At 34.3% G+C, this 25,639-nt stretch overlaps 1 protein-coding gene across 5 annotated transcripts in view; it reads right to left on the reverse strand.

Moving 5' to 3' along the window:
- klar (klarsicht) overlaps positions 1-25,639 on the reverse strand; it is a 1,308,544-nt gene that overhangs the window by 173,572 nt on the left and 1,109,333 nt on the right. For all 5 annotated transcript variants that reach the window (XM_069829505.1, XM_069829504.1, XM_069829503.1 and 2 more), the window contains exons 14-17: positions 17,299-17,889; positions 9,872-10,042; positions 4,374-4,532; positions 4,168-4,279 (exon numbers count right to left, since the gene is read on the reverse strand). In XM_069829505.1, coding sequence (XP_069685606.1) covers positions 4,168-4,279; positions 4,374-4,532; positions 9,872-10,042; positions 17,299-17,889 — 1,033 coding nt within the window. The remainder of the gene's footprint in view (positions 1-4,167; positions 4,280-4,373; positions 4,533-9,871; positions 10,043-17,298; positions 17,890-25,639) is intronic.

Genomic DNA, 25,639 nt, shown 5'->3' on the forward strand with positions numbered 1-25,639 from the left:
AGTAAAATTTTGGAAATATTCAACTTTTTTTTTCCTTCATTACTGTATTTTGTACAATATTGAAAATTAGTATGTGTAAAACACTGTCCTGCTATATGAAAAAAAAAAAATATTTTTACGATTAAAAAAAAATTATTTACTTTTTTTTTTCCCCCCAAAATTCAGTTCACTGTGCAGTGATGACGCGTTTTCCACATAACTAAAAAAAACTATCCAACATTCTGTGATTAAATTTTTTTGTATGTATTTATGCATGTTATATCTACAATATGATGCAAGACCACTTCTCTACCTTTGATAGATTGTCTGATAAAAAATAAATTCATTTAAAAATGGTCAAATATCAGTATTTTCTTCTAACACAAAATAAAAAAAATATTATTTATTAAGGAATGTAGTTGAAAGAGTATGATATTCACGTTTCATCACTGCACAGTAAACTCCCACCATTTTGAATTTTGAAATATATATATAATTTTTTTTAATACTAAAAATATTTATTCATATAGCAGAAGGACAGTGTTTTACACATACCAATTTTCATTATTGTACAAGCCACAGTAATGGAGGAAAAAAAAATGTTGAATATTCCCGAAAATTTTACTGCTTTAAGCTGTACCTAACCCCTTAAATTCTTATGTCCTACACCCAGAAAAACAATGTGTAGTACCTATAATAAAATAACACAAACACACAGGAGTGCAAGGCAGCATCGCTGTTCAGGCGTTGCGCTGCAAACCAGGAGGTCGAGGGTTTGTTTCGCGATAGAGTAATGTATTTTCTCCATTGCTAATCCTTTCAGTCCTAGGGTTCACTCAGCCTCTAACAAGAAATAAGTACCAGGGATATTTCTTTGGAGGTAAAGCCGGCGAGAGACACTACGAGAAAATTGTATGACGACTGAGATGTGCTAGTAAACTGCCTCAAAGTGATTACATCTGTAGTTATGATAGGCAATTCATATTATGAAATGTTACGGTTAGTTTTTCCGAGATTTTATAATCCACTTCACAAACGTGTATTGTACAACATTTTTTGCACGATCATATTTTTAAAATTGCAAATCTATATATATAATTTGAACTGGTAATGGAAATTACGGGAAAACGGCTGAACGGATTTTAATAAATGGCCCCTCATTTTGAAGCTTGGAACCAAAAGTTTTTCGGAAAAGTAGTAGTTTTCAGTGAAATGTCAATTTTCCTACACAATTTTCCTATTTTCCAAAATCCATCTGTTGACAGTTTTGAGAACTAATTTTATTCAATCACGGCCGACTTGATTGAATTTCAGAACAAAACACACACTACAATAAACAATAGGCTATTACACGAAGGCCATGACCTGCATGATTACCGACATATTTAGAGCTCAATTCAATTTGTTATTAAAAACTGATTCTGCAGTGTATAATTTTCTGAGTACAGCTGTGTATTGGATATTCAAATCTACGAAACTTGAGGTGGTTTGATGACATTATTACCATTAGAAATTAAATATATTATAGTTAATATCATGATACATCTATTTTTTCATTAATTGTACATAATATTGATGCTATATTGATGACATGAAAGTGAAACGTTTTGTGGTTATGTAAGTAAATGTAGAGAATATCTTAATTAAGATCTTCATTTCTACAATTTACTGAGTGGCTGCTATATATAACTACAAAACTTAAGTAAGATAATAATATTGTTATTAAAAATCAAATATTTTTATACTTATTAACCCAGTGGGGTTGGGTCTTTTTCATATACTTAATGGCGGCGTAGTGTAGATATTGATATGTGTCATTGTCGTCAGTATTGGCTCGAGAGAGCGCAAAAATTACAGTTCCTAAGGAAAGATAAAAAGGTATTACTTACTGATAAAATAAGAGGCCTAGAAAATGTTGTAGTCTCCAGATCATTTCAGCAGGATCTCTTAGTAGGATAAAATGATTTTACGCTCTACATTTCAAGTTCTACATGCAGCAGCTATACGAAAATGCTATTGTTCGAAAGCTTAGAAAACCTGACATTTTTTTAACTTTTGCCTACAATCCACAATGACCTGAAATAGCTATTGCTATCGTCCTGACATTGATACTTGCGTTTTCGCGTTGAAACTCAAAAACTGAAGTTGGATAGGTTCAAGAAAAAGTATTTGGCCTAAAAAAATCCATTCATAGGGAGTATGTTTCATTACTATGGAAGCAAATAACTATCAAAAAGGCAAGTATTCTTCATTGAAAATAAATCTGAAAAATTTTTATTTGAACGTCTAACGAACTTAGTTTGCAGCAGCATTTGCTGCACAAGCCACTAGTACAATATATTTTGCACTGAAAATTTAGAGCAATATTATTCCAAAGCCTTCGCAAAACTGCATTGGAATGGTAACTAAGCAACAATAATAAGAAAGACACTGTTTCAGCTTTCCCAATAACGGGACTGCCTTATTGGACAAAGCATAACACACAGAGTGAAAACAAAAACATACCAAAAAAGAGAAATGTGGGGAACGAACAAGAAAGGGAAATTAAGTACAGGAAGGATAAGAGCGTACATATAACAGGCCTAAACATAATAAACAAACGGATTAGACGTTCAAACAAAAGTTCTTCCTCTTTAGGAAACAAAGTACAGGTGGTATTTTAAAATGGCAAGTGATCCTCTGATAGCGGCAAGGGAAACATCACGAATGAAGTCGTTGTTCAGCTGGAACATCTTGCAGAAACTGACAAAGAGGCGAGGTATTGTGCCCCTAGCGCCAACCATTAGCCGAACTATTTAAATGGAGGTGAGGTGATATTTCTCCAAATAGAATGAAACTGTGGGCTCATAAATTCTGCATTTTTCTGCGTGGACTTCAGCGGGCTGTTGTTCCTGTGCCTCGAACCTGATAGTCGGGTCGATAATGTAGGCGGATGTAGAGCCTGGTGGAATGGCAAGCATGTCAATTCGCCGACAAGATCCCTCTTGAGAGATGCCATGGACTTGGCCTGTTTCAGTATAGTTTTAGGTTATGAAGAAGTTTCCCTAGCAATAAGATTCTGTGTGGGAATTCTAACTTTCAAGGCCTAACAACAACAGTTGTAAATACAACAAAAAAACACGATAGTGCAAAAGAACATCTTAACAAACTGGGCTTGTTTGAGGGCAACTTTAACTGTAGATTCTACAGGAAGGAGATTGAAACAGTCTATCCTATAATATGTTTCTGCATAGCTTGGTTCGCAGATGGTACAGTATCTTTGGCAAATTAAGTTTCATCATGAGAGAATATGGAACAGACTTCTTTAACAGGACTATAGTATTTCTTAGTAAAGTATATAGGATTAATAATTCGGTATTAAATAACATACTGTATATAGGACAATAAGCTTTTAGGCTATGATGCTAAAGGGAAAAATAAATATTACACGGTTTTGGTTAATATGATATATGTTGATAACAGATATCAAAGGCGGTATAGTTTAAACCTTTTTATAAATTTCATTATTAAAAAATTAATTACTCGTACATCATTAGGTCAAAACAGCTTTCACTACTTACAAATCAATGAAGTATAGCTCTTGTTTTATTGAAGACAAACACCTTTACTTACAGTAAATCTATTACTTGGAACTTTAGCTGCGACGCTGTTATTCCCGGCGTGACTCCTCCTCTTTGCCTACGTCTTAGGAAGTGAAGGCTCTATAAAGTCTAGGTAGGTAGTATCGTTCGCCATTTTTGTTCTTTCGTTGCCGAGCTACCGTACGAAGGATCTATTTGCCACACCGTTAAACATTATCATGTCGTAGCTCCTATGATAATAAATCAAACACACTGTAATTCAGCAAATAATTGAGCGGCAAATAACGTCCTCGTGTGCTTTCTGCGAACGCCAACGAAAGAGCCAAAATGGCGGGCGATTATATTAAGTATTTATCGAGCCTTAAGAAACGAATGTCTTCATCAGCGTATCACAAGACGCACACGTTTAAATGTAGCCGACCTGCAAAGCGATTGGCTGCCGGAAATTAGAGCGACGGGACTATAACGACTTTACTTCCTCATCCGATATATTTTTTTCCGCTAAACAATACATTGCCCTCAGCTAGATTCAAAACAAGCAAGACAGCCACAAAAGATGATAACAATATAATACACTACTTTTGTTGACAAAAATATCTGTACTCACCTCGTATCTCCTTGCATTCTTGTGACGACAACAGGCCTCCCTCCTCTTCAACGTTGTCGAGAATCACACGAAGACAGCGTATGTTTTCTCGGCAGGTTGCTACAATCTCCGCCTTAAAAACAATGACAGTTTAATAGTTAATAACAGTTTGTTTTATTCGCATACAACAAAACAAAATTTGTGTTTACGGTATAGGCTTTACTTACGAAGTCTGAAGCCAGAAGCAGTTCCGGGGATGCCTTGGCTAGCTGCTTGTTGAACACATGCTCAGAGAAGGAGAGCTGTGAGCGTGACTGATCAATCACGTGTCGAATGTCCTCCAGGTCAGAGTCGCTGTCCAGCACGGAACTGTCACCAGGCACAGCCTGAGTAATCAAATAAAACGACGCTGGTAAGATGCTTATCAAGCAAGTACTATACAACGACTAAGAGAGCTTGCGTGTCAGTGAAAGAGTGTGTGTAAGATAGAAAGTAAGTTTGAGAAAGAGAGAATTTGTGTGAGGAAGAGAGAATTCGTGTAAGGAATAGAGAATGTGTGTAAAGAAGAGAGAGTGTCTGCCTCTCTCTTAGTGTTTGTGAAGAAGAGAGTACGTATGTGTGTGTGTGTGTGTGTGTGTGTGTGTGTGTAAGAGAGACTGTGAGAAAGAGACAGTGTGTGTATGAGGAAGAGAGAGTGTCTGCCTCTCTCTTAGTGTCTGTGAAGAAGAGAGTATGTGTGTGTGGAAGAGAGACTGTGAGAAAGAGACTGTGTGTGTGTGTGTAAGGAAGAGAGAGTGTCTGCCTCTCTCTTAGTGTCTGTGAAGAAGAGAGTATGTGTGTGTGGAAGAGAGACTGTGAGAAAGAGACTGTGTGTGTGAGGAAGAAAGAGTGTGTGAGGAAGAGAGAGAATGTAAGGAAGAGAGAGTGTGTGTGAGGAAGAGAGGGTATGTGTGGGAGAAAGTGTAAGAAAAATAGAGGGTATGTGTGAGGAAGAGTGTGTGAAGAAGAGAAAATATGTGTGGGAGAAAGTGTGAGAGGAATAGAGGGTATGTGTGTGGAAGAGTGTGTGAAGAAGAGAAAGTATGTGTGGGAGAAAGTGTGAGAGGAATAGAGAGTATGTGTGAGGAAGAGTGTGTGAAGAAGAGAAAGTATGTGTCGGAGAAAGTGTGAGAGGAATAGAGGGTATGTGTGAGGAAGAGTGTGTGAAGAAGAGAAAGTATGTGTGGGAGAAAGTGTGAGAGGAATAGAGGGTATGTGTGAGGAAGAGTGTGTGAAGAAGAGAAAGTATGTGTGGGAGAAAGTGTGAGAGGAATAGAGGTTATGTGTGAGGAAGAGTGTGTGAAGAAGAGAAAGTATGTGTGGGAGAAAGTGTGAGAGGAATAGAGGGTATGTGTGAGGAAGAGTGTGTGAAGAAGAAAGAGTATATGTGGGAAAGTAAATGTGAACAACAGAGTATGTGAGGAAGAGAAAGTATGTGTGAGAAAGAGAGAGTATGTGCGTGCATATAATAGAATATGAGCGTGTCAGAGAGAAAAGATGCGTATGAAAGAAAAAGTGAATACGAGAGACAGTGAATGTAAGAATGTAACAATGTATGTGCGTGTGAGAGAAAGTGACTACGAGAAAGTGTGTGTGTGCGTATTAGAGTATGTGCGTGTCACACAATGTATATGTTAGAGTGTGTTTGCATGTCAAGAGTGTGTGAACGAGTGAATGTCAGAATGAGAGAAAGTGCGTGTGTGTTTTAGAGAGAGTGGTGTGTGTGAAATAGAGTGCATGCGAGTGTATGTGTGTGTGTGTGAGTGAGTGGGAGAGAATGTGCATGGTGTGAGAGACAGTGAATGTCAGAATGTGAGTGTGTGTGTGCGTATGTGTATGGGAGAGAGTGTGAGAGTACTACATCTGTTGATATTAGGGTTGCTAAATGTCCCGTATTGTACGTACAAATCCCGTATTTACAGACTATTAAAAAACAACTTTTCGTAATTTTATTTCACACCTTTTTGGAACGGATATCGTGTCACATGTAGGAACATCGAGTCAAAAAAAGAGTGGGAGTTGTTTAGCACGTGTGGTTTCATTCTTAGCGCTATACACTCTATGTTTCATTGTTACCTACCCCGTATTGCCATACTTTACAGCACACAGCAAATCATCTGCAGCTATGTAACGAAGCAAATACTGTGAAATTAAACACACTTTTATCAAATTCATCAGTGAAAGTAACACTGAAAATGGATACAGAACAAAAAATAAATTACTTACTCCAAATTTCAGAATGACTGAATTAATTTTAAGTTTCGTACAACATGGCAACGGTTTTTATTGTCTTCCACGTGCTATATAATATCCCGATTTATTGAGTTGTGTGTAGTACTTCGAGATAAAAATAGTGATTATTCTTCTAATAAAATAGATTATGCGTTACTGCATTAGATTTCTGTTTCTGTTACCGCAACGTAAAGCACGATTTGAGCTATAACAGACAGAGCCTTGAATTACTGTTCCGCAAAATTAACATCTAAGGATTTTAATTATTCGGGAATAGCTTCTACGTTACTCTGTAGAACAACAAAGAAAATATTAATATCCGTAATAGATTTTATATTACCGATATGTTATACAGTAGGCTAACGCAATGGATGTGGTTTCAAAAAAAATACTATATATTTTTCACAAGGAATTAGTAATTTTATTCAATACTTTATCAGCACACAATCTTTTCTATTTTAATTTCTCAAGTCCGTATCGTAAATAAGAAATAGTTAGAAATAGATTTTGATAATAAAAATAGCCTAATTAATAATTCAATACGACTGCTTGAAATGTACAAGAATATGGCAATACAGGGTTCTCTCAAATTGTTGCACATTTTTCTTGAGATAAATATCACGATTCATCCTGTTCCTTATTGGCATTCCACAAACATGACAACTACAAATTACAGTATGTTTACTGAACGGTAGTTCTATTGCTTCCAGTCATCGTAATATAAAATTTATGTTTGTGTACGTAATTGCAGTAATCTGTAGCGTTCTGTAAGCTCATTAATCTTATGGCATAAACAAGTCAATAATAATTATTGTTAATTTCCAATGTCGAAGTCGGTAATCGGTAAACAAACATGGCGTCATTTCGACACGCGACTGGGTGTTTATTATTTGTTTTACAGCATTTGCTAAGCTTCACTGATAAACACCTATAAGCTATGTAATGGATTTTAATAATGTCTAATTAAATCAGCTCATTGTGATAGTATTAAGGGATTATGTTTTTTGTAATACTGTACATAATTTTGTTCAATGTTATAATCTAATAGAAAGATGTTTATATGTGGATCAGAGCGAATTAAGGCCGTGTCTCAAAGCTACATTTTCAGCTGAAGTGAACTAGATTGTTGACTAAATAGCCGGATGTGACATCAGAAGTTAGATCTCGTGGCTAACGAGAAAAACAGGCTACGGCACGACGTCACATTCTTAGTCATGGCCAACATTGAACAAATTTATATATAAATGCATGTTTAACATGAGTTTAATATAGCAATTTCTTTGTTTTTTAGAACTTTGAACATGTATTTATATTAGGCGATTGTCAAGATGGCCATTGACCAGACCACGAAAAACCACGTGACTCCGAATCGTGCCGCAGCCTAACAGCTGTTATTTTTTCGAAATTCGAATTCTTTGTTTATAAACAGTTTTCCAGTAAACAGTTCAAGAAACTTAATTCTCAGGTTTATGAACTGAATTGTAATTTCCTGAGACACTAGTAGAAAAGAAACGTAGAAAGATGTAGAGTAATATTGTAAAAGATGTTCAAAAGATATATATGAAAATTACGTCTGGCTATCAACAATCGAAATAAATGTGGAAAAGGTAAGGGGAATAGCAATCAATTCCGTAGTAGCTAGTAAACGAAAATGCTTGATTGTTGACTTGTATACTAGACAAACATGGATGCCTCATTAACAATTGGGGGTTATGAAATCTGATTATGCTTTGGAAATAAAATGTGAGTTTAATGTAGAATAACACGTTAACTTGGAACATTGACATTGTTGGTATCTGGGTTACATTTTTTTTTTTAATATTGTAATATTTCAGGCCCTTACCTTTTCCACATTTATTTCGATTGTTGATAGCCAGACGTAATTTTCATAGATATCTTTTGAACATCTTTTACAATATTATTCTACATCTTTCTAAGTTTCTTTTCTACTAGTGTCTCAAGAAAATTACAATTCAGTACATAAACCTGAGAATTAAGTTTCTTGAACTGTTTACTGGAAAACTGTTTATAAACAAAGAATTCGAATTTCCAAAAAATAACTGCTGATAACTCATAATTAAACTGCATTAGGACACTGCCTTCTTAATTTAGTGCTATCACAGTCTACTATATACAGTCGCGAAGCTTGAGGTGATTTTTTGCAAATCTCGTGATAAAGCGCTCCAAGCGGTTAGCAACTAGAAACAATAGACTGTCCACGGTCGACTTTGGACTGTGTCGTATTTCCATCGAGTGCTAGCTCGTTGCGTATTTCACATTGATGCTTGTGAAATGTTCGTTATTGGTTGTAATGAAAATGTTAATGGCTAAAACACAATAATTGGAATAATAATATTTTACTAGAGACGTAGAAAAATTAAGTTTGTTTTAATGAAATTTATTGATCACGTTTTATTTTCAATTCTGGTGGGATTATTATTGCTTAGGCCTACTTTTTTTTTTCAAAGGGTATGTTTTTAATTATAGCTGTTAATTTTGTTGTTATTTTTATTTGTTACTTTACTAGAGATGTTGAAAAAGTCTGTTACAATAAAATTTATTGATCACGTTTTATTTCCAATTCTGGTGTGATTATTATTGCTTAACCTCATCCCACTTTGTTAACTACGTAAGCCTACACTACAAGTACCGGTACACGTAAGTTACTCCATTAATTCATATTTCCATTATTATTGTTGTAAAAGGAAATGCAAATTAATATTTATTGGTTTCATAGTTAATTATCACTATAATCTTGAATGAGTGAAGCGATTATAGTAAATTTCGGTTCGTTTTGCACAAACAAAAATAATATTAACCTATTTCTTGCAGGTATCTTCGAGTTTATGGTGGAATTTAATATATTTCATTAAAATAATAAATTAACTTTATGCATTTAATATTTCAATAATGGAAGGAAGGTGTTAATATTTCCAAAAGAACACAACGAAAGTGTAACATATTTTGTCGTCTACTAGGAGAGAGATCTGCGATGATGAGGCGATAGTAGCGATCCTAGTGGTGGGCAACTACCAATGTTTGCATTTTTACTACATATTTAGCTTCGCGACTGTATATAGTAGACTGTGGTGCTATACTGTAATTTCATTGCTTTGAGAAAAATAGTCTTTGAAGAAGGCCATGATTCCAACATACATGTTCAAAGCTCTCTAGTGTATAGTTTACAAGTCAGTAGTTGCTAATTATTAGCATGTAGTATAGACGAGCTTTGAGACACGAATTCGACATCCGTTCCAGTTATGTGTAACGAATTATCGACGATAATGAAAGCTTCACTGTTTGTCAATGCAAACACGAGTACTCTGAAAGATAGTAAAATAATTTATGACCTCGGGACTCAGAGCATGTAATAACCTTCACATCAAAAACAGTTCAACGATTTTGCAAAGACTTAGCACACTGAAAATGAACATAAACTGTGAAACATACGTACCGTTGTCCTTCTCCTCCTCACAGGTGAAGTCACCTGGTTTGCACTCAAACTTGATGCGCAGTCTGACTGGCTGTTGATATAATCACGATAGTCATCGCCGAACTCCAGCAGGCGGCGAGCTGCTTCAGGATCAGCTGGTTCTTCGCTATATGGCTCGCTCATGTACTTCTCCTGCAACAGAAAATGGCGTCTACTCAAAAAAAAATTGAGAATCAAGAAGTTGATATATACGTTCCCATAATACATTTCATACCTTCACAATAATTCAGTTTCTCCGTCAAATATGATTTTATTCTTTATAATTTTTTTTATTAATCGGAAGACAAACAAATAAATTAATTAATATGCACCCACATACAAATAACTTTCGATTTCTGGGTTGCACACCCACAAAATAAAAGCATTATTTATAATCTAAAGATAAAACATTTGACTTCGTTTATATATTATACGAATTTTGCACATATCTAGGCCTACATAAAATAGCTGTAGGTATGTATATTGTAATACTATTTAATATTGTTTTCCTAATCACAGAAGTCGGCATTCAAAAGTGGCTTACGCCTACGGAACAAAGGTCTTTGACAAGAAATCTAATCCTGTAATAATTTTACTACAGAAAAATGTATTAAAAATTTGTTTAAAAAAGCAGAAAGATTACTCGAATGAACTGTTGTTTAAGCATTTCAAAGTTTTCAACAGTAAACAAATTTATTATTTTATTTTATTAAAATATTTTCAAAGAAATCTTAATAACTTTGAAAGGTATATACATAAATATAGAACTAAAAATATGAATTCTCTGCGTTTATCTGAACCTAAATGTAAAACCAATGCAGCTTTTTATCATAGCATGAGTCAAGATCCTAGTTCATTAAACAAATTTTATTCTAATATTATTTTAACTACTAATACTCTCCAAATTAATAAAATAAATAAATAAATAAATAAGTAAAAACTGTATTGGGTTTATAGTTTCTGTTTGAAGATATTTAACACTTCTTAATCTGTAATTTATTCACTCTCTATTTTATTTTTGTTTGTACTGGAATCCTCTCCTGAGCGCAAGTTTTACGCATTCAAGGAGTGGGCTAGTTTATATTATATTATATTATATTATATTATATTATATTATATTATATTATATTATATTATATTATATTAACTTGTATTCATTTGAAATTTACTAGCAATAAAATAAATAAATAAATACGCGCTCGAAACTAGGGGCTTAGTATAATGTTGTGTGGAAACTTAACTGGCTTTTAACAAAATTCGCAACGAAAAGCAGAAATAATGTGTCGTATGATAATTAATTTCTCATAAACTTACAGATCTAGCAATATAATATTTGAATTATTTCTTCATCTTACGCAAAAACAATAAATAAATAAATAAATAAATAAACTGCCAAAATAGATGTCGAGTTTATAGTTATTTTGGAATTTAATTTCAAATAAATATCTATTAAATTCTCATAACAAATTATTATGTCTCATGTACAGACCCAGAAATAACAAACTGAGCCACCGGAAAATTCAGGTGGCCCAAATTTTGTTTCTGTCTCTGTAGATTATCCCCAGTTAATCAACTCGTAAATACTGAATGCGAATTCCGTCAAATAGTTTAGAAGAAATTTCTGTACACAGACAGACCAAAATCTCTTTTTTGGTATCACATATTCTGAAAACGCGCATTTCCAAGAAGATCTCAAAATAATTTTTGTAGCATAATAAAAACAACTTCCCTTATGCTTTGTATTATTACTGACAAAGTTTTATAAACAGCAACGGAAGTTGAGGCATCAGTTCTATCAAGTCTATATAATCTGCAGCAAATCTAATAGCGGGCTATTGTATTTATATTTATAACTTTATAAATAATTATTAGTCATGAATGAATGGATGGATGGATGGGTGTAATCAAGATAATAAATAAATGAATAAATAAGTGCAACGTATTACCACAGTTTAGTATATACAGTCACGAAGCTTGAGTTGTGAAGGTGCTAGGAACAATAGACTGTGCCGGTACTATTTCGCATTGTCTGTAATGAGGCGATATTAGCGATCCTAGTGGTTAGCAAGTATCTATGGATGCATATTTACTAAGTATTGAGCTTCGTGACTGTTTATACTAGACTGTGGTGTTGCTATCATGTTATATTGATTGTTGTCATCATTGTTACTTCGCTACAAAGAAATGTACCGGTACACTGTTTTTTATTAGTGTCTGTTTTGCGGAGACACATGGAACTAGCTCTCCAAATCTCTTTCCCGTCTGTTGAGAACAATTGTTATTTCACAACAGGATATCCCGGAACTGCGAAGTACAATAACACTTTTTTATATACGTTTCCCACTAATGTGTTTTTCACACTTATTTGTTTTTTTTTTTTTTCCTGAGGTCCCTGCAAAATTGCTTTACTTTTCACGTTAATTTATTTCGGATATACATTTTTCGCTTAGGCCTATTCATTTTTTTTACGATTATAAAATCATATATTAAATCCCAGGAAATAAGAAACGTCATTTATGTGTTCTACATCAAGTTTGCTTGAAATTAGGTTTGCCATGAAGAATTCGGAAATACAGCACGTGTTTATTGTTAAGATGCGAACTATTCTGAATTTCGTGGAAATTCGAAGCTGACCCGTGCTTTCCTCCAACAATCTTGTATCCTTTAATGATGGTGTTACTGCTTTAGAAACAGTGACTTTTTATAACACATCATGATGTAACTAAAGAAATTATGAATACACGAAAAGCTATCACAATTTGAGGGCATGGTTTATTCCTTAGGAGTAAGCAATCCAATATAACTGACTTATTGTAAAAAAAATTACATGTTATTAAGTGAAAATCACACAGTAAGAACAAGGTATGTCAATTTCGTAACATTTTCTGGATTGGAACTTGAAATGCAATATATCAGCCAGCTTTGGCTTTAAGCAGCTACGATTTTCTACAAATAATCTTACATTCTTCAAGAATATGTGTTAGAAATTTGAGTATTATCGATTTAAAGGTGGCTTGACTGTGAAATTCTAAAATTCTCTTGTGAAGATTATACTAAATTGGTATAACTTGTTATCCTCGTATAGTAGTCTTAAAATGTTATTTCAGATGTTATTAAACGTAATTTTAGTTACACGTTTTTCTCACATATCATGCTTTTTCTTCAGTTTCCCATAAAAAGTACAAGTTTTAATACAGTTCCGAAAGAGTTGTCCAACAATTTTTTTCTATCAACCTAATATAAATGTAAGATTTATAATTCTGGGTGGGAAATTTTACGGAACTAAATTATGTCACTAACCTAGTAGTTATCCCAAGCCTTCCAGAAAAGGAACTAATATATTCTGTGGCAAACGCATTGCTCTAAGCAGCTAAGATTTCCTACAAATAATCTTATATTCTTCAAGAAACTATGACGCTCTAATTTTCTTTTGTGAAGATTTTACTAAATTGACGTAACTTATTACTCCCATATAGTCTTCAAAATGCTCTTTCAGATGTTATTCAACGTTATTTCAGTTACACATTTTTCGCACGCGTTTTTTTTTTCAGTCCCGAATAAAAACGTACAAGTTTTAATGTAGTTTCCGAAACAGTTGTCCAACTATTTTTTTGCTCACTCTAATACAAATTTAGGTAGAAAATTTTACGGAATTAAAACATGTCACTAACCTGGTAGTTATCCCAGGCCTGTTCAGAAAAGAAACAGATGATCTGTGATAAACGCACTATTCTAAGCAGCTAAGATTTTCTACAAATAATCTTATATTCTTCAAGAATATGTGTTATAAATTTGTGTGCTGTATTATGGATTCAAAGATGCTTAACTATGAGGTTCTAATTTTCTTTTGTGACGATTTTACTAAATTGACGTAACTTATTACTTCCATATAGTCTTCAAAATGTTTTTTCAGATGTTATAAAATGTCGTTTCAGTTACATGTTTTTCTCACGCGTTTTTTTTTTTTCAGTCCCGAATAAAAACGTACAAGTTTTAATGTAGTTCCGAAACAGTTGTCCAACTATTTTTTTGCTCACTCTAATACAAATTTAGGTAGAAAAATTTACGGAATTAAACCATGTCACTAGCCTGGTAGTTATCCCAGGCCTGTTCAGAAAAGAAACAGATGATCTGTGATAAACGCACTATTCTAAGCAGCTAAGATTTTCTACAAATAATCTTATATTCTTCAAGAATATGTGTTATAAATTTGTGTGCTGTATTATGGATTCAAAGATGCTTAACTGTGAGGTTCTAACTTTCTTTTGTGATGATTTTACTAAATTGACGTAACTTATTACTCCCATATAGTCTTCAAAATGCTCTTTCAGATGTTATTCAACGTTATTTCAGTTACACATTTTTCGCACGCGTTTTTTTTTTTTCAGTCCCGAATAAAAACGTACAAGTTTTAATGTAGTTACGAAACAGTTGTCCAACTATTTTTTTTGCTCACTCTAATACAAATTTAGGTAGAAAAATTTACGGAATTAAACCATGTCACTAGCCTGGTAGTTATCCCAGGCCTGTTCAGAAAAGAAACAGATGATCTGTGATAAACGCACTATTCTAAGCAGCTAAGATTTTCTACAAATAATCTTATATTCTTCAAGAATATGTGTTATAAATTTGTGTGCTGTATTATGGATTCAAAGATGCTTAACTATGAGGTTCTAACTTTCTTTTGTGATGATTTTACTAAATTGACGTAACTTATTACTCCCATATAGTCTTCAAAATGCTCTTTCAGATGTTATTCAACGTTATTTCAGTTACACATTTTTCGCACGCGTTTTTTTTTTTCAGTCCCGAATAAAAACGTACAAGTTTTAATGTAGTTCCGAAACAGTTGTCCAACTATTTTTTTGCTCACTCTAATACAAATTTAGGTAGAAAAATTTACGGAATTAAACCATGTCACTAGCCTGGTAGTTATCCCAGGCCTGTTCAGAAAAGAAACAGATGATCTGTGATAAACGCACTATTCTAAGCAGCTAAGATTTTCTACAAATAATCTTATATTCTTCAAGAATATGTGTTATAAATTTGTGTGCTGTATTATGGATTCAAAGATGCTTAACTGTGAGGTTCTAACTTTCTTTTGTGATGATTTTACTAAATTGACGTAACTTATTACTCCCATATAGTCTTCAAAATGCTCTTTCAGATGTTATTCAACGTTATTTCAGTTACACATTTTTCGCACGCGTTTTTTTTTTTTCAGTCCCGAATAAAAACGTACAAGTTTTAATGTAGTTCCGAAACAGTTGTCCAACTATTTTTTTGCTCACTCTAATACAAATTTAGGTAGAAAAATTTACGGAATTAAACCATGTCACTAGCCTGGTAGTTATCCCAGGCCTGTTCAGAAAAGAAACAGATGATCTGTGATAAACGCACTATTCTAAGCAGCTAAGATTTTCTACAAATAATCTTATATTCTTCAAGAATATGTGTTATAAATTTGTGTGCTGTATTATGGATTCAAAGATGCTTAACTATGAGGTTCTAACTTTCTTTTGTGACGATTTTACTAAATTGACGTAACTTGTTACTCCCATATAGTCTTCAAAATGCTCTTTCAGGAGTTATTCAACTTCATTTCAGTTACATATTTTTCTCACTTATGCGTTTTTTTTTTGTCCCGAAAAAAAAATACGAGTTTTAATGTATTTCCGAAAGAGTTGTTCAGCTATTTTTACCCACTCTAATAAAAATACAAGATTTCTAACTTTAAGCCGGAAATTTTACTGAAATAAAATGTCAGTAATCTAGTAGTTATCCCAGGCCTGTTCAGAAAAGAAACAGATGATCTGCGACAAACGCACTATTCTAAGCAGCTAAGATTTCCTACAAATAATCTTATATTCTTCAAGAATATGTGTTACAAATTTGTGTGCTGTATTATAGATTCAAAGATGCTTAACTATGAGGTTCTAATTTTCTTTTGTGACGATTTTACTAAATTGACACTTATTAAGGCCCATTCACAATGGAAATCAAAACATAACAGTAATATAAACACAGAAGTTTGCGGCCAGGCTACCAAATGGGATCATTCACAATGATTCACATAAACAATGACATTAACATTGCCGTTAGACGTTAACATGAAAGTTTGCAAACTCCAAACTTTCATGCTTATGCTTACGTGATTTTCAAGCAGTACATAATCGTGGAGCGCTGAAGTATACGACCTAATATGAGGAAATGACGTCGTTGTTATGTTTCCATGGTTACCAAGCATCTTTGCGGTAATGTTTATGTTCCCATCGTGAATGATCTCTTGATTTTACCGTAACGTTTATATTTTTAAGTTAACGCTTACGTTATGTTTAATTTTCATTGTGAATGGGCCTTAACTCCCGTATAGTCTTCAAAATGCTCTTTCAGATGTTATAAAACGTAGTTTCCGTTACCCGTTTTTCTCACTTACGGTTTTTTTTTTCAGTCCCGAATAAAAACGTACGAGTTTTAATGTAGTTCCGAAACAGTTGTCCAACTACTTTTTGGCCATTCTAATATGCATTTAAGATTTAGAACTTTAGGTAGGAAATTTTACGAAATTAAAACATGTCACTAACCTGGTAGTTATCCCAGGCCTGTTCAGAAAAGTGACAGATGATCTCGACAAACGCACTATTCTAAGCAGCTAAGATTTCCTACAAATAATCTTATATTCTTCAAGAATATATGTTATAAATTTGAGTACTGTATTATAGATTCAAAGATGCTTAACTATGAGGTTCTAATTTTCTTTTGTGACGATTTTACTAAATTGACGTAACTTATTACTCTCCTATAATCTTCAAAATGCTCTTTGAGATGTTATAGAACGCTATTTCAGTAACACGTTTTCTTTTTTAAGTCCCGAATAAAAACGTACGAGTTTTAATGTAGTTCTGAAACAGATGTCCAACTATTTTTTGTTCACTCTAATATAAATTTAAGACTTAGAAATTTAGGTAGAAAATTTTACGGAATTAAAATATGCCACTAACCTGGTAGTTATCCCAGGCCTGCTCAGAAAAGAAACAGATGATCTTCTGCGACAAACTCACTACTCTAAGAGGCTAAGATTTCCTACAAATAATCTTATATTCTCCAAGAATATGTGTGCTGTAGTATAGATTCGAAGATGCTTAACTATGAGGTTCTAATTTTCTTTTGTGACGATTTTACTAAATTGACGTAACTTATTACTCCCCTATAATCTTCAAAATGCTCTTTGAGATGTTATAAAACGTCGTTTCAGTTACACGTTTTCTTTTTTAAGTCCCGAATAAAAACGTACGAGTTTTAATGTAGTTCCGAAACAGTTGTCCAACTATTTTTTGGCCACTCTAATATAAATTTAAGACTTATAACTTTTGGTAGGAAATTTTAGGGAATTAAAACATGTCACTAACCTGGTAGTTATCCCAGGCCTGTTCAGAAAAGGAGCTGAGATGCTCTTCTGCGGCAAACGCACTGTTCTTCTCCATATCACTGTCACCATCCCTTCTTGCGCTCGCTCCTACTCCAATGGTAACAGCACCAGCCACTGGTCCGAGCTTGAACATGGGTACTGTCTTCTGCTTTGGTAACTGACGCTCGTCTTCTGTTTCAGTCCCGCTGGTGACGTTCCCAGTGAGAGAGTAGGCCAACATGGCTGGATCACTAGTCGTGTGCCTCTCTGGTATCTTTCTCCCACTCATCGGAGTGCCTGAGAAAGATCCCGATTTGAACAGCGTTCGAGAGATGCTTCCTCTAGGACTAACGTCTGTACCAGAACTGTTCTGAGACTTCGATAGTGTCCGAGACGCACCAAGAGGGCTGCCCTCTGTACCAGAACTGTGGTAAGACTTCCCAGGTGAACGCACTGCACTGCCCTCTGCACCAGAGCTATTAGGAGACTTGGGGGTTAACTTGAGAGGAGATGATCGGCTGTGGTGTTGAGTATCACTCCCACCAGAGTGGCCAACTGTCACACCATCTGACCCAGATTCACTCTTCCGTCCCTGTGGACAAGTAGAACATTCCTCTCAGACATAAAAATTGCAACAACTCGTAAAAAAAAGCTGTCATCATTAATCATGAACCAAAACAAGGCTCCTATAAAGCAGGAAAACCACTAAATGTTCCATTTCCTTTTGTTAGCTCAATGCTTACTGAGTGCCCATCGTCACCAAGGTGGAACAAAGACTAACAGATGTTTTACAGCCGAGAATGACAAGCAGCAGGTAAAATCGCGGACAGTATAACAACATTGTCAGCACACATGACTAAATTACAATCGACACTGTCTTACTTCTATTCACGATGGTATATATTGAAAATTATTTACTTCTTTTCGTCATTTTCCTTCACATGACCTAACACACTAATAAGGCGTAAAATATGCTGTGGCCACAACTCATGATGATGACAACATATTAAACCACTGCGTAGAATAGAAACCACTTATCTATTTAGGCCATGGTTATATGAAATATTATTATTATTATTATTATTATTATTATTATTATTATTATTGATTCTCCATGAAAAAAATGATTTGCAAATACACAAAGAATGTGACATTCATCGTACTTGTGTTAAATCAAAGGCACTGAGAAAGGGGCGTATACAATAGGGGGGAGGGGAGTTACTGGATTTGAACCTACTGCTTTTGAACTTTAAAAAAAAAAATTACATAGACTATTTATATGAGTATTTTTATATATCCATAATCGTTTTTCTTTCTCTAATTTTTCACGTCAGAGTAACAAAATCTACATCGACATAGGTATTTTTTTATTTATTTATCTAAACGATAACAGACAGAGCATATTGTACAATAGGTAGATTGGAAGTATAAATAACATACATAATATAATGGAGTCTTACAACAATGACAAGAAATGACTGAATAAATAAGTAGCTACTAATTAATTAGTTGAAGATCATTGTTGACCGTAGAGATGGTTGCGGAGTATAAATACGGATCCTCTCAGAGCTGATAGAACGATGTCACCAATTGCCTTCCTCTGTAGGCCGAAACGTTGCCAGGTCTGGAAGAAGAAACCGGGAATAGTTCCGCGCACTCCAACCATAAGGCGTATTACTTCAATTTGTTGTAGACCGTATTTGTCCATGAAATATGGAACGGTACGTACATAGATGTTTTTTTTTTTTTTTTTCCTATTTACATCTTCAGCTTGGCTCTCTTGTTTTTTAAATCTAACGGTGGGATCGATGATGTAGCCATTGTTGTTATTTGGTGGGATGGCAATCTTGTCTATTCTTCTTGTACTGCCATTGTCTGCCAGTCCGTGAACTTCTTCGAACACTTGAAAATTTATTGATCTAAACTGTTCGGCGATCATCGAACGAATTCTATGGTGTCGTGAGTTACGGAGTACTTCACCGTGCGGACAAGAGCCCAGGACATGTGCAAGTGTTTCTGGCTCTCTGTGGCATCGCCGACAGAGGATGTTGTCCCGAGTCCTGCCCGGAAGGGAACGTACGGAAGACACGTGTGCAGTCATTTTAATAGCTTCGTGCCACTTGCTAGAGGTTAGGCCTTCACGATGTCGTATCCAGGAATTCGCCGGAGCAAACTCGCTGTATAGCTCTACGCCAAGACCTTTCTGATGTAGCTTAGCCAACGCCTCTAATTGTTTATGCTTTTAAATTCAATTAACTTACCTCTTATGTATTATATTAAATAGCTCAACTGATGAATAATCATTTAGGTTTGTAAATTCAATAATCTGATTGCTATGTATTGCATATTTTTAGTAGAACCACCAATGCAGCTCAGTCGGCAGATTCGCTGGCCTGCTTATTTGGAGCTGTGCTCGAGTTTGGGTTGGATTCCCAGTTGGTCTGATTGGATGGTGTCTTCCGAGGTTTTCCCCAACCATGGAGTGGATGCCGGGTGTCTATGGTGAGTCCTCGGCCTCACTGCACTTAATCCCCGTTTGGTCTGATTACCTGGTTGGGTTTTTTCCGAGGTTTTCCCCAACCATAAGACAAATTCCAGGTAATCTGTTGGCGAATCCTCGGCCTTACCTCATCTTATCTCACTACATTTCGCCAAGAAATTGTAAAATTGTAAAAATTGTAATCTTGTAAATTTTTTGACTTGTTCCACATCTTAAAGCTGCATTGCTAATGTAAGATCTATGGAATACAACAAATGAAATTAAATGAAACGAAACCTCCTACCCTTCCTTCAATATATTCATCATGCCAGTTTCATTCTTCATTCTTAGTGAGTTCCACATTCCATTATTGTGTTTAATTACATATATTTCAATATATTTAATTGTTTCCATGGATTTTCCTGTTATATAAAGTGTTTTACCCATGATATATAAAAAAAAGTTGACTAAATATATATGTGATTATTGTGTAAGTGTAATAATGACACAAGCATTTTTTATTATACACAATTAAACACAAGTTAAAATTTGTTATGTGTAAAAGTTACGTTTCAAAGATTTTATAAGGATATTCACGAATATGTAATAAATATACCGTAACATAATAATAATAATAATAATAATAATAATAATAATAACAACACACAAAATTAAAAATATCTATAATGTAAATCGTAAAAAAATTTTAATAACAAACCCTCTTGACAAAATTCTGTGAACGCCACTGCACTGAGATAAGATGAAAAAATAGAAATTGTCTTGTATTATAAACACGAAGTTTGTAATAAGTATTACCAAATTAAACCACCACGTCTTCTTATATTGTCCTTCCTTCAACCGAGATAGTAACTATATAACTAGGATTATGTTCTTCCTATATTAACACAGCATCGCGAAATATCAGTTATCAGTAGGTTTCACTTTAGATAAGAGTATAGATAACAGAATTGACGTACTGACATATAAAATATTTTATACATATAGATGCTCCCATTTCCTGGCTCTGAAGACGAGAATTGCATTGGAAAACACTAATTGTAATTTTAAAAATAATCTTGTTTTTTTATTTCATTTCATTTATTTTATTCCATTGATCTTACACCAGCAGGGGCGGATGCAAGGGGGACGATTAAGGGGATATATCCCCTCCCGAAATTTTGAGAAAAATACGAAACAAGAAACAAAAATAATATTAATTTTAATTCGTGAATGTACATAGGAATTAGAGAGTTTTCCACATAATTCTCTTTGCTAAAGTGTTAAATTCAAAGAACTGCAGGGAGACAAACACAGCGTTCTTACTTCAAGACAGAGAGTCTTGAAGAGTATTTCAGGCTTTTAATTTTCCTTCTCTTCTTAGACTATTTCATTAGTCAGCTCAAGGACAGGTTTTTAAATCATAAGGGAATCCTAAAGTCCATACAAACTTTGCTGCCTAAAAACATAGTGCGAGCATCAGATGAAGATTTAGAAACTGCTGTTGAGGCTGTAGTGATCAGTGGCCCAATGATGTTGATGCATCACCAGAGTCTTTCTTCAATGAAATGATGATGTGGAGAAGAAATTTTCTTGATCAGAAAAATCTTCACCTAATAACTACTGATTTTATATCATCTTTGAACAGGTGCAATGAAATTGTTTTTCCCTGCACTCACAAGGCGCTGAAACTTTTCTGCACGTTGCCTGTAACTATAGCAACACCAGAATGCTCGTTCTCAACATTGCGGTATTTGAAGACTTACTTGAGGAGCACGATGGGTGCAGACAGATTAAACGCACTGGCCTTGATGTATATACATAAAAATGTAGAAGTAAAAGCTCATGAAGTACTGGATGAAATGTCTAAGAAGACTCGTCTCCTTCTTCTGTAAATGTCATTCTTTTTGTATTGAGTCATTGTAAATGTTAAAATTTAAAAATTATGGTTTCTTTAACAATGCTCGCAATTGCCGAGGTTATATCAGCGTCGCGGTGTGCCAGAATTTTTTCCCTCAGGACTTCTTTTACATGCCAGTAAATCGACTGATATGAGGCCTGTCACATTCAAACACACTTAAATGCCATCCAGCTGGGTTGGGGTAGAACCCGCAACTTCGAACACAGAAGGCTGTACAGACTACGCTACTCAGGTCTACTTGTAAATGTTTGTGACTCGGAAACAAATTGTGAGTATATAAACTTATTTCCCATTACTCCATTTTTACTATCTCCTCAAATCCCTCCCCGAAAAAAAATCCTGCGTCCGCCCCTGTACACCAGCAATGTAGCTTTGAGATGTGGAACAAGTGAAAAAATTATATAAAAATATATTATAATGAATAGTACACAGATTAATTCAATTTATAAGCTTAAACAATTCATCAGCTGAATAGGTTGTATGAATACGAAGAAATTTTGTTAATTCTGTTCTAAACTTTTTGTCTTGGCCTTTCAGAGATTTAAGATAATTAGGCAGTGCCTTGAAGAATGTAAAAATGAACTGTAAACTCCTTTTCGTTACAGCTTAAACTAACAGAGAGTATGGAGATCTGATTTGTCTGGTATTAAAAGTAAGAATGATTTGATTAGTATTAAATGTACAGTATAACAGCTATAACCAAACCACAAAACAATTCAACCTAGTACGGAGAACACATCACAAACTCCAAATACAACAACAGCAACATAGACACTGACATGAAAATACTACACATCAAGCCAAAAAACCAAGATACTTTACACTATAGAACAATATGAAATTTACAAACATACCGTACCAAAACACACCCACAGCACATCCTGAACACTCAACTGAATTTTAAAACACACACCCTTTTCGACACAATCATGAACACACCCCATCACAACAGGAAGCCAAAAGATAACGTGCGACCTTAACTAGGCTCTGGACAATGAAGAATACTTCGAAACTAATCAGCCAGGTAATTTTCTAATGTTAACACGGTAAAGAAGTTATAAAGTTAATCAGGGACTAAATGTATTTTGATTTTTAACAAAACATCAACAGGTAAGTCCACACCTGTGGAGTAACGGTCAGCGCGTCTGGCCGCGAAACCAGGTGGCCCGGGTTCGAATCCCGGTCGGGGCAAGTTACCTGGTTGAGGTTTTTTCCGGGGTTTTCCCTCAACCCAATACGAGTAAATGCTAGGTAACTTTCGGTGCTGGATCCCGGACTCATTTCACCGGCATTACCACCTTCATATCATTTAGACGCTAAATAACCTAGATGTTGATATAGCGTCGTAAAATAATCCAATAAAATAAAAAAATCAACAGGGAAAGAACGTACACAAAAAGTAAAGTCAGGAGTTTTAAATTTTTGGATTTTTTTTTTCAAGATGTCTTTTTATGCACACCTGCCATTAATTTGAAAAATAAGATTAGATTCAATTCAGTTAGTACAGATTATTAATCAATATTTCAATTAGAATAAAGCAAGCAAAGTATGCTATTTTAAAGATGTTTATATCGCCAATAGGAGATAAATAGGCTAACGAAAAACTATGTTTTTCAAAGAGACTTGTTTCCAACGACATTCATAATAAAACTTAATGTCTTATAACATCAATGATTAGTTCATATTGCATAAAATATCAAACTTAAACATGACTGAATAACTTTACGATTTCTTTACTGTGTTAACTTTTGCAATTTACCTGGCTAGTTTCGAAGTGGTATCCTTCATTGTCCGAAGCCTAGTGAAGAAGCTGTCTTCTGGTTTCCTGTTGTGGTGAGGTGTATTCATGATTGTGTCGAAAAAGGTGTGTGTCTTGAAATTCAGTTGAGTGTTCAGGATGTGATGTGGGTGTGTTTTTGTATGTTTATAAATTTCAAATTATTCCAGGGTGTTAAGTTTCTGGTTTTTCGGTTGAATGTGTAGTATTTTCATGTCATTGTCTATGTTGCTGTAGTTATCATCGGAGTTTGTGATGTGTTCCGCGTAGGTCGAATTGTTGTATGATTTGGTTATGGCTGTGATATGTTCCTTATAATGTGTTTGAAATGATCTTCCAGTGAATTAAGAGAATGAAAATGATAACCTGTACCGAAATTGTTCAAATTCGTTAATTTTTTTACCTATATCCGATAAGAAATAAAGCCCTTTAAGTCGATTCTAAAGGATACGTGTCCAACTATTGGACAGACGTTCGTGCCCACGACAGTTTGAAATTCACTACTTAATTTCAATTTAAGTGCACTTAAATTCTAAACATTTTAAAGCTTGATTAAAACATACACTTTCTGTACTTGTATAAAATACTGTAAAACTAATCCAATGCTTTATTCTAGCGATGTAGGCATAAACTAATGTGACCAGATGTTCCATTTTAAAAGTATCAGTTCAATTTTTAGACATTCAATTCCATAGGTACCTAGATGTGTTCAGAATGTGGCAAGAATAGAACAACGCAGTTAAAATCTATAGGTTAGTATTGTATAAGGTTTATCATTGATTTCCAATGCTTTGCTATTTAGTAATTAAATCAACCATCGTCTTGCAACACAGTAACGTTCAATTCTAAAGAGTTAGGGTTCATGAACGACCTGAAATTTGTGGTCATGGCAAGTTTCAATTGCAGTGTAAACACATAAACTACTGGTACCAGTATTTCAAATTCTGCAATCTAAATTAAAATTAACATCCTTTACATATTTAAAGGTTTTAAGAGAGCAAATGAAGTTTACACAGTAACTAGAACCAGGTTAATTAATCTTTCTATTACACTCTTACTACGTCATACTACTTTTGACCAATAAAACGGTACGAAAGGACGTATTTCAACCAATCATGGCTGCTTATCGCACAATTTTATCGCGTCCCTAGCATTTGTCTAATTTTATCGCGTCCCTAGCATTTGTTTCTTTGTTTGCCAACATTTGAAACTGCGCTGGTCTGGACGTCAAAAAAAAAAATATATATATATATATACACACACACACACACACACATAAAATTACAAACCACTCCAGTCGATGCACAGCAGTTTCAAATATGACTCGCATTGCATTCAAGAACAAGAATGAATAAAAATCACTGATCATACCTATGCATCTTCTGAAATCCGATTTACAAATAAATGAAGAGCACCATTCGGAAATCCTGAATAAGTTGAATACACCATGTAGGCCTAAATCAACGAGTTCCACCTCTATTACGCACACGTCCAATATAACATCAATTGAACCACAAACCACATTCAAATTTGAAAATTGTACATTCAAGAATTATTCCTTTTAAAATTATTCATGTTTATTTTTTATGTCATCGTCGTTAATTAAAACTTTTCTAACACTTGTGTACAGTATATTAGTTAGGTTATGTTATAGCTTCTGCTATATGATATTATGGATAGCCACGTATCAGAGATTGTTTAATATTAAGATTTATTGAAAATCATCTGTCAAGTGACGTTGATTACTGGGATTCGGATAATTGAAGTGGAATGTTGTATTTTAATAAAAATGAAACTGAATCAACAAAGCCTTCTTGACTAGTAACATTGCCATCGTGTATAATAGATCGAGAACTTCTCGACGAGAAGGCATTGCTCACTACTGCCATCTAGCATGCATCTAGCGTAATATTTGTAATGTTGAGATGGTACAATAATACATTTGAAGACAGTTGTATTTTCGTAAGTCAATATTTTATTGTATTGGAGTACTTCGTTACTTCTAATCTTTATATACTTTCTTCTAATCGTGTAATAGTCAATTAAATCCCACTCGAGTTTTGATTTTCTCTAGATAAATCAAAACGTCTAGTGAGATTACTGTTGAAAAAAGGATAAAGGAGAAAATACCACAAAAATGTAATTTATACAAGATATAAATTGACGAT

Source organism: Periplaneta americana, chromosome 6 (assembly GCF_040183065.1).
Source record: "Periplaneta americana isolate PAMFEO1 chromosome 6, P.americana_PAMFEO1_priV1, whole genome shotgun sequence".
NCBI classification, from domain to species: domain Eukaryota; kingdom Metazoa; phylum Arthropoda; class Insecta; order Blattodea; family Blattidae; genus Periplaneta; species Periplaneta americana.